This window comes from Hevea brasiliensis, chromosome 7 (genome assembly GCF_030052815.1).
Source record: "Hevea brasiliensis isolate MT/VB/25A 57/8 chromosome 7, ASM3005281v1, whole genome shotgun sequence".
NCBI classification, from domain to species: domain Eukaryota; kingdom Viridiplantae; phylum Streptophyta; class Magnoliopsida; order Malpighiales; family Euphorbiaceae; genus Hevea; species Hevea brasiliensis.
Genome location: NC_079499.1, coordinates 104,403,407 through 104,416,089, shown reverse-complemented (window position 1 = coordinate 104,416,089; position 12,683 = coordinate 104,403,407). Strand labels below are relative to the sequence as shown.

Here is a 12,683-nt window from a genome sequence, read left to right as displayed (position 1 = left end):
TCAAGACACCTTCCACCCTCGTGACAGACGGACAAATTGAAGGACGATCCAAACATCGGAAGACATGCTTCGCATGAGTGTCTTGGATTTTGGAGGTCGTGGGATGAGCAACTAGCTCCAGTGGAGTTTGCCTAAAACAACAGTTATCACTCCAGGATAGGGTTGGCACCCTATGAGGCATTATATGGAAGTAAGTGTAGGTATCCTCTGTGTTGGACAGAAATGGGGGAAGCGAAAGTGCATGATGTAGACGTAGTGCAGTACACTTCAGAGGTAGTTCCTTTAATCGTGGAACGATCGAGGACACTTTCGAGGCGTAAGAGTTATGCGGACCCAGACGAGGGATGTGGAGTTTGCGATGGCGACTATGTATTCTGAAGGTTTCTCCAATGAAGGGAGTCATGAGATTTGGAAAGAAGGGCAAGTTGGCACCTCGGTATATCGGACCTTTGAGGTTACCGATAGAGCCGGAGCAGCTTGCCTACTGTTGGAGCTACCACCCAACCATTCACACCTTCATCCCGTGTTACACATCTCTAAGCTCACCAAATACATTCACGATCCTTCACATGTAATAAAGTAGTATGTGATAGAGCTAAAAGAGAACTTGACATTTGAGGAGCAGCCTGTAGCCATAGTGGACTACCAAGTGAGACAGCTGAGATCAAAACAGATCCCTATGGTTAAGGTTTTGTGGAGGAGTCAGTCAGTGGAAGAGTGCACCTGGGAGTTAGAACGGAACATGCGTAGCAAGTACCCTTATCTGTTCAATGTATAATCATGTGCTTTATTCTGCCTTGTGTAAAATTCGAGGACGAATTTTCTGTAAGGGGGGAAGAATGTAACACCCCTGATTTTTTATATATTATTATTGGGCTTTGTGTAGGTATCCTCAATTCGCGAAAATTCGACAGTTGTCCGGATCTGTGAATTTCCGGCGCATGCACCAACTACCGGAAAAGTCTCCGAATTGGATCGAGGTTTTGGCTACCCCACCATTGTCAGGCATCCCGAGCGCGTTCCCGAAGTCGGAATCGGCAAAGGTAAACCCGAACCTTTCTTTTTCGTAATTTTCTAGTGCTTAAATAGGATTGAAAATCCATAAAATATTCGTGGTAGCTTAGAAAATTACGATTCTTTTTGCAATAGCTTAGTAATATTTCTAAGGACCATGCAAGCGTAGTTTTATAATTTTTAGAGCTTATTTGAGCAGTTTTTGCAAAAATGATCAATTATAAGGACTAAATTGAAATTTTACATATTGTGATGAATGATTGATTTGATGGGCCCAGGAGGGGCTGTGTGATATGATTGAACTGTTGATATATGGATTGTGAGTATAGAAGTGTGTTTTGAACCCTTTTGCAGGTTGGGTAGGTCCTAGGTATAGGGGAGACTCTGCCGGATTTTCGGCACGACTTAGGACGTAATTGGTCTTTTTCTTTGTTTGTATTGAGTCAGATTGTATTAAATAAATGTAATATGATTGTCAGGTGAGCCGGGACAGCCTTCTTCCTCCGCCCAGCCGCCACAGTAATTTGTCGTCAAGTCTGTGAGTAAAATATTAATTTTAATTATAATTTCGATATTATTATATGTTCAGCATGCCCATGCATCACTTATATGCATATATTTATGTAGTTAAACTCTAGGCACGATTTATGATGCATGATAACTGTTAAAGTGCCATGATGTTGTTGTGGTAATTTGGAGCGCAGCGACGTTGGCGTGCGTGTGATGTGGTGTGGACTATGGATAGGATGGGGTAGTCACACTTGAGTAATTGGGACCCGATCCTTCGAGGGGTAGTCACGCTTGAGTAATTCATTGGGACCCTCGATTTGGTTATTAAGTGGAAGTCCGAGCTTGAGTAATTACCGCACGGGTTGGATTTAAGAGAGTCAGATAGGGGATCAGCTTCCATATGTTATGATTGATACTACAGGGTGTGTGAGTGCTCCAAATTACCTTTTTGATGTTATGATGTGAAAATGATGTTGATGTTGCATTTCACTCTACAGGGTGCATTAGTTTTAGATAGTTATAGAGATTATGGTTAAAATTGATATTTTACTCTCTGAGTCGAACGCTCACTCAGGGTCAAAAATTTTTACAGGCAACAGGAGGATATTTTGTTCAGGTTAACTCGCTTTTTACCTCGCAGGTTGTTTATCAATATTGTGTAATTTTAATTACTCCTAGAATTTCCGCATGTGTTAGCAGTAATTATTTGAAATTGGTCTGTACTATTATATTCATGTTGGACCTGTAAACTTAATATTTTAAGTCTGTTTGATGGATTGGATGAGGGAGCTGAGCTCCCATTTATTATTATGTTGATGAGTATGTGGAGGGTGAGCTGAGCTCCCCAATGGATTGTTTATTGTGTTTACAGGTCGGGTGAGTCGAAAACTCCCCGTTGGAAAGTCCATTTTATGGCCGGACTCTGTCCGTTTGTTTTCTTGATATTGGGCCCAAATGGGCCTTAGAGTTGGGTTAATGAATAGTTAAGGCTTATTACGGGCCTCGGGGGCTTTAGGCTGACCCAGGTCCTAGTGCCGGTCCGGCCCATAGGTTGGGTCGTGACACAGGCCCTATTTCAATTATACTTTTACACTCAAATCATGCATTTTTCCCTATAGCTATGAATGAATAGTCTATCTATTAAAAAAAAATATTTTACTCTTTATTATCAATAAAAATCTAAAAAGTTTGATTTTATAATAATAAAGTTATTGCACTTGTGATTTAGAGGTTATACGTATGAGTAATGGGAATTTCTCTCTTTTGAGGCTACAACTTCATAATATTGGTACAATAAGTTAATCCTTTTATTACTAATAAAAGCCAAGAAAAATAAATGAATAGACGAAAGTGTTAATAACGATAAAATTCAGGGTAAATTTAAAATAATATTTTGAAAGCACCTATAAGAAAATACTCGCAAATTCTGTGAATTCCAGACGAGCCGTGTCGAAACTCAAAAAGAAACTTTGCTTAGGCATCGGGGGCAAGCCCGACCACCGACCTACGCCGGCAAACCAAAATCCGACTACAATTTATTGAAGTATTGGATTCCACAGCCGCCGGAGAAGACGGTATGGCTTCACTCTTCTCCTCTTTCTTCTCTATTGTCTTTATTTTGAGTTTTATGAGAAGATAGAATTTTGGTGATGATGTTGCCTTAGCCTTAGCAAAAGGATATAATAGATAGAAGAAGGGTGTGCACTGTGCAGTGGAGCCGAGGAGGATTGAACTATGGCCATAACAGCCCCTGGGCAACAGCTCAACCTTAACGAGTCTCCCTGTTGGGGATCCAGAAGTGTCGATTGTTTCGAGAAATTGGAGCAGATTGGCGAGGGCACTTATGGGTCTGTTTATCTAATCTTAAATTTTATTATCTTTGTGGTGCTTCTTGTATGATTTTTTACTTCTATATTTGGTTTGGAGAAAACTCATATGCTTTTAGGACCTGGATTAGTTTTCCATTCAAAATTTTTATCTTTTTGGTGCTTGTTTTATCGTTTTTGCTTCTAATTCGGATTTGGGAAAATTCACGTGCTTGCTATTACTAAGGTCTTCACAATGGTGTGTAACATATTGCATAGTTTTGATATATATATATATATATAAGTCTTAACTTTTTGAGATGATTTCGTTTGTGCTCATAATTGTGAGAAAAAGGTTTAAAATTTTGAATTTCAGCTCAGTTTTCATCATTGTGACTTGATTTCTTCACTGCAAAATTTCTAGCTAGCTGTTCATTCTAGTGCAGCCCTATATTTGTGGTGAAATCCCCATTGAAGTAAAGCTAGAAGTACTATTCTGGAGCTTGTTATCTAATTCACGTTGTTGAAAACCTTTATTCTGTATTTCTTCCTACTTGATTTTTGAAGATGACAGGACAAATTTTTGATTGCGGGTGCTTTGCTTTCTCCTTGCAGTCAAGTTTACATGGCCAGGGAAATAAAGACAGGTGAAATAGTTGCTTTGAAGAAAATAAGAATGGACAATGAAAGAGAGGGGGTACTTTTATACTCTTGCTAAGTTATTTATTGATTTAACTTACTAGATGGACAACCATTTATGTCCTGTATGTCATCTAGACCTGATTGTGTATTTTGTATTTTTTATGCACTGGCTTGGAGGTCAATGAGCTATAAAAGGATTTCCACTTATTCAATAGATTAATATTATATGTTTGACTATTAAAATAAGTCTTGTATTTTCTGCAGTTTCCCATAACGGCAATACGTGAAATCAAAATTCTAAAGAAGCTACATCATGAAAATGTAATCAAGTTGAAAGAGATTGTGACATCTCCTGGTAATGCTATGAACTTTACTAGCTCACTGCACATGTGTAATGCTGCCTTTATGAAGTATCCTTTATTCACCGCATCATTTTGGGTTTTTTTTTTGTTTAGATATATAAATTTCTTGGCACTGTTTTGTAGGTCCTGAGAAGGATGAGCAGGGGAGGCCAGGCAAGTGATCTGTTTTGCATGTGCTGCTATCAATTGGTCATAATTTTCATTGCGTGACTTTCTGCCTGCATGTGCACATAGGCATTTGATGGTTTTTGTATATAAAAATGTTGATCTAAATGGTTGTCTTGTTTGAGGACAGTTGATTTCTGATAGCTTTGTTGGGGGATTGCAGATGGTAACAAATATAAAGGTGGAATATACATGGTCTTTGAATACATGGACCATGATTTGACAGGTCTTGCTGATCGTCCTGGGATGAGATTTTCAGTTCCTCAAATTAAGGTATTTTGCATAGATTAAGCATTTGATTTACACTAGCAATATCCTCTCTTTTTATTTCTTTAATTAATTTTTTTGGGTATTATTTTGTCCTTCAATTTTTCTTCTTTTTCTTGAAGTGTTATATGAGGCAGCTTCTGACGGGGCTTCACTATTGTCATGTAAACCAAGTACTTCATCGTGATATCAAAGGTTATTAAGAAAGCAAGTAATATACTATTGAATCTTGTTTTCTACTTCACAATCTGAACTGTGTTTTTACTGCAGGTTCTAATCTTCTCATAGACAATGAGGGTAATCTAAAGCTTGCAGATTTTGGGCTTGCCAGGTCATTCTCAAATGATCACAATGCAAATCTAACAAATCGTGTTATTACTTTATGGTACAGGTAATTTTTATTACTTCATGGTTCAGATTTGATTAACTAAACTTCTTCCTTTCTCTTAAAGAGTATGCACCATTTCTTTCTACCTAAGGAGTGCCAAGGATAAGAAAAATGAGAAAAGTCAAAGAATAAGTGTCATTTACTTTTTATTTTGAGCAGACCTCCTGAGTTGCTTCTTGGGACAACAAAGTATGGTCCAGCTGTTGATATGTGGTCTGTTGGCTGCATTTTTGCTGAACTTCTTCATGGGAAGCCAATTTTTCCTGGAAAAGATGAGGTGAGCAGATTAGCCTTTTTTATACTTTTTAATGTATAACTCATGAATAAACTGTTGCCTTGCTTGCCATTGGGCAGAAGGATTTGAAGTTGTGAATTTTCAATTTGATAATTTATGGGTTCTCTTTGATTGATTAAATTTATGAATCTAAGTTCAGAATGTGAATAAAAACTTCTTTTTGAATGTGGATTTGGCATACTTAGAAATGGTTCATTTCAAGTCTACCTCAAATAAGTTCAAACATATTCATGAATATAATTATCATCCATGAATATAATTATCATCCATGAATCTAATTGTAAATAAACAGGCTAACTTTCATTAAAGCAATCTAAACAATTCCTATTTGAAAAATTCTTCTATCCAAGCATATTATTGTGTTAATTTAGAAATGAATATAAATTTTAGGGAGTACAAATTATTGAAATTTTGATTTTTTAAAAAGGTAATGAAGTGGGAAAACAAAGGAGAGAGTTATTGATCCAATGTCCCACAAAATGCAACCTCACTTGGCTCACTTAATGATGACATGTAGATCAATGTGACTGGAATAGATTAATGATATGTCTTTTCTTTGGTTTTTTTTGTCAGGTGTTGATGATCTGTTCTGAAATAGTTCGAGTGATCTCATTAGCTATGACCTATTATAAGTTTAGTTCATTTTTAAATGGTTATGGGATATATACATGAAATTTGGTAAGGGATTAAATGAGTGGGATTTTTTTTTTTTTTTTTTTTGGGGGGGGGGGGGGGGTGGGTGGTGATATTAAATAATGGTTAGTTATTACAATTTTTGTTTGTTCAATTTTTCATTTCGTTGAATTATATGTTTGCATGACTAGCAGATGCTGATTGGCTGTGTTTGTAGTAGTGGTGGTGATAATAGTTAATATTCCTTAACTTTTGTTTTCCCCTATAACCTCAATTATCCTAGTCACCCCTATATTAACGTATAAGCCTTTTCTTTGGGTTTAAAAGGTTACATGTTAATTGGCAATTCCTCCTTTCTACTAAATATGGTAAAAGGGGGATTAAAAATCATTCCAGATGTTAAATGATAAAAGAGAGCAAGTCATGGGATTCAATTTGGGCATTGATTTTAGTAGCAGATATAATCCATGAGTTCAATAGTAATGTTTTTGTTTGAGTCGGCTGAAAATTGGAGTAATATCCATTACCCCTTACCTTTGATGCTCACTCTAAGATGACAGGGATTGATAACAGATGTAATTGTGTCAGATTTGATGTTTGCTTTGCTGCATGCATGATGGTCTATTACTGATGGTTTTTTGTGGACCACGAGGATCTAGAATACTATTTATTTTATTTGGATTTGAGTACCAACAATATAGGGAGTGGCTTATGTATGAATCACATGTGGTAGGATGATGGTGCTACACTTAAAGATTTTTTTTTTTAAATTTTTTTATGAAGTTATATTCCTTATATGAGATTAAAGAATACTATAGAGGGGAAAATATGTATTTTCAATTCCCATTTGGTTAATTGTTACATCAATACTTTTTCTTACATGATACCATCATAATACCCATTTTGTGACTATTGTAGCCAGAACAATTAAATAAGATTTTCGAGTTATGTGGAGCTCCAGATGAGGTTAATTGGCCTGGGGTTTCCAAGATTCCTTGGTATAACAATTTTAAACCAACAAGGCCAATGAAGAGACGTCTAAGGGAGGTTTTCAGACAGTAAGTTACAAAATTGTGCTCATCTATGCTACAATTTTAATATTGTGGAAGTTTGACTTTTCCTGTGACAGTTAATGACTTCTGTGCCTTTTGCCTTACTATTTCTTCCTCTTCTTTTTTCTGCCTTTTTAAATTCATTATTTTGTGTCAGTTTTGACCGTCATGCGTTGGAGCTCTTGGAGAGAATGCTGACTCTTGATCCTTCTCAGGTATCTCTTTATCTGATGTATCTTCATTTAGGTGTCTAATGGCAGGTCGTTGTGGTGACCACGGCCTCCCCAAAACTTTCAAAAAATTTATTATTTAACATGATGGCCTCATCCCCTATTATTAATATTTATGGTCCCAAAGTGCCTATATATATATATATATATATATATATATATATATATATATATATATATATATATATATATATATATTGGAACTTATATTATAATAAGATTCCCTTTATTTTATTAAAGTAAGACTCCTCAGTAGAATAGAAAGTAGGACTCTAAATAGTTTAAAAATACAAAGTGAACTCTTATAAATAGAAGAACCCTTAGAAAAGAAAAAAAACATAAAATAATTAAGAGAAGAAAGTTGAGAATTGTGGAAGAATTTTATAGAACAAAGTGAAGGATATCTCAATTAATTCTAGTAAGTTAAAATTCATTGTTTTCTGTTTTATTTATAATTTATCTATTTATGATTATTTATTTATTTCATAAAATAAAAGTTTTGAATTCAAGAACATAATTTGAATTGATAATTACTTTCACAATTCAAAGTTGAAAATCACTCACAATGAAGCATTTATTAATTTACTTTTAGATTTTTATTTATTTATAATTACTTTGTTTGCTTTTTTTTTTTTTTAAATTGAAAAAGAGTTGCTCAAACATTTAGTTTAAATCCATTTTTGATGACTGGTTTCTCTTTTACAATTTAAAATAATATGCATAATTTTTTTTCTTATTTTAATTTTAAAATTAAAAAATATCTATTATATATTTTTAGTGAACATATTATATTTTATTGTTAAAGCCCTGCCACTGTAGGTGTCTGAATTCTGAACTCCTGTTTATATTATTAGGAGTTATTTGTCAACTATATTGGAGTTGCATTTAAATGTCTGTTTGAAGTGTACATTTATTTCAAAAGTTGTACCTTGAATGTGTATGATGTGTTCAATATTCTAAGTGTTGATGCTGGAACATATTTTATATAAAGAGCTCAGTCATGTTTTACCTAGAACCAGAATGGTCACTGATTCGGATGTCCACCTAATGTGTCTGGTATTCAAACCCAATAAAAACCAATTACCCAGTAAGTTTGACCACGAACTGGCCAAACAGGTCTATAGAGGTGTTTAGTCCAGTTTTCCTGACTGCATGGGTCACGTGGCATGTTGATGTTATGCCATGCTGACATCAGCAAGGGTTAACCCTAGTTAAACCTCTGATGCTTAATCCTTTCCCTTCTCCAATTATATCAAGATAGTTTTCATGGCATACGATGCAGTTAATAAAGGGAGAAAACTACTTTCATTGTGTAGGTAAACAATTTTTCTTTTCAAAAATAGTCTTAAGAATAGCAATATTAATGTACAATCAGAACAATATTTGCTTAAACATTTTCATAATATTATACCACTTATAATTTGTGTGCAACAATAATTTTAGTACAAAATTGAAATTGTTTTCAGTGTAAATGATATGGTTATTATTTTACAATTAATAGATAATGTTTTGTCATTTAATTGTGTCAGTATAATTGTTTTATCATGAAAATATAGATTATAAAATTTAGAATTAAAAAATTAATTTAGAAGATTAATTTAGAATGATAACATTTTTTAGATCATAAATGCATAAAAGATCTTACAATTCACCAGAGTTATATTGTACCAATATTTTAATAGTTATTAAAAATATTTTAAATTAATAAACTGCTATTGCGTTTAGATGTTACATGATGAGCATTGGTTTTAATAATCTTTTTAGATAATAAAAACTCCCATTTGAGAAAAGTTCAATTCATGTTACAATTTGTCAATTAGCAGCAATGCAAGGTGTTACTATTTGTTAATAAATAAATGAAATTACTCCTGAGTATTGTTGAGTGGTGGAAATTGTTTCATAATTGATGACCCTGTATCAAGAATTTCATCCATTCACCAGAAGTGTACAACTTACATGGTGGAATTCATCAAATTTGGCATTGGTTGAGCTTGTGGAAGTTGCATTTCATATATTTAAATTGTATCTTGGATGTGAGTTTTACATAATTTTTCCTTGCATCTGTGGTGATACATCTATGCTGACATTTTTCTTGAGAGTAGAGAGTTGATCGCTTTATTGTCAGGGATTTATGGCATGGTACATTTCATGACATCTGCTTTAGTAAATGACATTTCATTGCATTGTGTTTCTTCTTTTATGAGCATACTCATAGTTTGTGGATAAAGATTCTATCCAATGTTTTGTGCCTTTCTTTTCCATATTTGTGCCTTATACAGTTTTGTTGTCCCATATTTCTGATGATAAACATTGGCTTGATGAAATTGGTTGCTTCTATGTTGTGTGGATGGCATTTTTCGCTTGTTATGTAAATGGGCGAAACATGTGAAAACATCCTTTTATCATTTGTACAAGGATTGCTGTTAGTGTTGTAATCTGGGTGAAACAGAGGGCTACAAAATAACATCCAGGTTAAAAATTATTTGCAATTTCAATAAATTTTATGGAAAAAAGACAAAAGAAGTTAGAGAGAGAAAGAGGGGACACAGGGAAAAGTGCCCCTAGTATCTTCTGTGGATGTTTCAGTTGGTCTTGTATGCAAAATTCAAATATAGAATTTGTATTGCATCATTTTAACTATGTTCTTTTTTTTTATTGTTTTTCTTTATAAACAGAGAATATCTGCAAAGGATGCACTTGATGCCGAGTATTTCTGGACTGATCCATTGCCTTGTGACCCCAAGAGGTTTTATTTTCTTCTTTCTTGAATGTCTTGTTCATTACAAACGAAATTTTTGTAACTGAAGTTGGCTTGTTTCCATGACCGAGTTTTGGTTTCTTGGTTCAGTTTACCCAAATATGAATCATCACATGAATTTCAGACAAAGAAAAAGCGCCAGCAACAAAGACAGCATGATGAAAATGCAAAACGTCAGAAACTGCAACACCCGCAGCAGCATGGCCGCCTTCCACCCATTCAGCAGTCTGGGCAGGCACATCCGCAAATGAGGTCAGGGCCTAATCCACCCATGCATAATTCTCAGCCCCCAGTTGCTGCAGGGCCTAGCCACCATTATGGAAAGCCTCGTGGGCCTGCAGGTGGGCCAGGGAGATATCCACCTAGTGGAACAAGTGGAGGATACAATCATCCAAATCGGGGAGGTCAAGGTGGTGGAGGTTATGGGAGCGGACCATATCCTCCACAAGGGCGGGCACCACCTTATGGTTCAAGTGGCATGACTGGTGCTCCTCGTGGTGGAGGGAGCAGTGGATATGGAGTTGGTGCTCCAAATTATCCTCAAGGTGCACCATATGGCAGTTCTGGTGCTGGTCGTGGCTCGAACATGATGGGTGGAAACCGCAACCAGCAGTATGGTTGGCAACAATAGTGTGGTTTGATGATTAATTGTACTGTAAGAACATGTTGAAATGACATTGAATGAGAAGGCATATGATTAAAGTGGTCAGTCATTGGAGTTTCCTCGTGGTTCTTGTGCGCTTTCTATTTGATCTCCGCTAGAGAATATTTTGTGGGTTGCATTACACCCTTCAATCAGCTGGGAAGATTCTTAAACAGAGACTGTTTGGATTACCTTCTGTTTGTTCCTAATCGGTGGATACTTGTGGTTGCTGTGTACATTTGTGAGCACTGACCAATGTGCTGTTTGCAATTTTTTTGCAGGCCAGTTATATTGTTTGTTCTCACGAGCGGTTAAAATGAAGCTCAGGGAGTAATGTTACTTATGATGAACGGCTAGCTCTAATCTGTTTTATTTTTTGCGATATGCTTGATTTTCTCCCTCCCTATCTCCAAAGATGGTGACTGTTTGGTTATTTATGTAATTATAGAGGTTAAGATGAAATCATGATTAGAATCCTCATCACTTATGGAGATTTCACATGGGATTAGGTTGTTTTTTTTTTTTTTTGAATTTGGAATTTGCTTTTTTGAACCTATATTTGATGTCCAGAGATTTAACTGGCAATTGAGATTCAATTTTATTTGGTTAAGTAATTTTTTTATTAATAATTATTCTCTAAAATGACCAAACATTGCAAATGTAAGAAATTCAGAAGGGGCCAAATTAAAAACTTAATCCATTCTAGCAAGTTGAAACAAGAAACGTTAGCCATTACTAATAGCACTCGTCCACTCACCTCCTCCACCGTGACCCGTCCGTTCATCCCGATAAGATCTTTAGCACTCATTCCGCCTCATTTGCTTTCTTTCGGCTCAACTCACAGCAACTTTAGAGGCTTCGCTTTGCATGTTTGGTTGCTTAAGATTTCCCTAAGTTGAATATCAATAGAGAAAATGGTTGTTAGGAGTTGTTTCCATAGAGAAGATGACTGCTGAATTCAATCATTTTCTTCAATACTTTGCTATGTTTGATTACTGAGACAAAACAATAAGAAATGAAAACAATAGATTTTAAAATTATAAAAAAATTTCTTGCTTTACGGGCATGTAAATACAGAGTGAAATAACACTTGATTATTACTTCCTTTTCTTAAAAAAAAAAATTAAGAAGCGTTGAACAACTATTCTTTCGATAGGAATGTGAGGATAATGTTAATCATAAGATTAAAGTCGAATGATTAAAATAGAAACGTGCCACGAGAGTTTTATGTGATCACAAGATTTCCAATAAGTTGAAAGGAAAATTTTATCGTACAGTCATACGACCAGCCATGTTATATAATAGTGAGTGTTGAGCACCGAAAGAATCGTATGTGTCTAAGATAAGAGTTGCGTAGATGAGAATGTTAAGGTGAATAAGTGACCATACTAGACTAGATAAAGTCCGTAATGAGAATATTAGAGAAAAAGTAAGAGTGGTACCAATTGAGGATAAGTTGAGAGAAGGAAGATTGAACTGATTTGATCATGTAAAGCATAGACATACGGAAACTCCAGTCAGACAAGTAGAACACATTAGGGTAGAGGATAAAAAGAAAAGAAGGAATAAACCTGAACTGATTTGGAGGAGAGTAATACAACATGACCTAGAAGCATTACACATTTCTGAGGATTTAACCTAAAATCATTTAGAGTAGATAAAGAGAATCCATATAACAAACCCCAAATTTTTGAGATAAAAACTTAGTTGAGTTGAGTATTCCAAAACTCGGATAATCTGCATTCTCTAGTTCATTTGTAACATACTATTGCAACCAAATCAGGAAAAAAAAAATCAATTTCCAGAAAATATTTTCAATGGAGATACCCAAGCAACTTATTTTTCTGTTTCTTTTTCTAAAACAAATACAACCTAAAGTCTTAAAAATGTCATAAAAATGTTAGTGCAACATCAACCTT

General features: G+C 35.1%; 1 protein-coding gene across 5 annotated transcripts; it reads left to right on the top strand.

The window, feature by feature from the left end:
• The first annotated feature begins 2,911 nt into the window (after positions 1–2,911).
• On the top strand, positions 2,912–11,107 carry LOC131168707 (cyclin-dependent kinase C-2-like). 5 transcript variants are annotated; one of them, XM_058150429.1, is made up of 13 exons: positions 2,912–3,098; positions 3,237–3,371; positions 3,945–4,026; positions 4,236–4,326; positions 4,457–4,486; positions 4,662–4,771; positions 4,888–4,960; positions 5,036–5,156; positions 5,313–5,430; positions 7,000–7,139; positions 7,291–7,348; positions 10,039–10,109; positions 10,212–11,107. In XM_058150429.1, exons 2-13 carry the CDS (start codon positions 3,259–3,261, stop codon positions 10,750–10,752), a joined length of 1,548 nt encoding a protein of 515 aa, XP_058006412.1. In that variant the 5' UTR covers positions 2,912–3,098; positions 3,237–3,258; the 3' UTR covers positions 10,753–11,107. The 5 variants fall into 5 exon arrangements, with proteins under 5 accessions (XP_058006412.1, XP_058006411.1, XP_058006414.1 ...); XM_058150428.1 differs by having other exon boundaries at positions 2,938–3,098; positions 3,211–3,371; XM_058150431.1 differs by having other exon boundaries at positions 2,938–3,098; positions 3,201–3,371.
• The last annotated feature ends 1,576 nt before the right edge of the window (positions 11,108–12,683 follow it).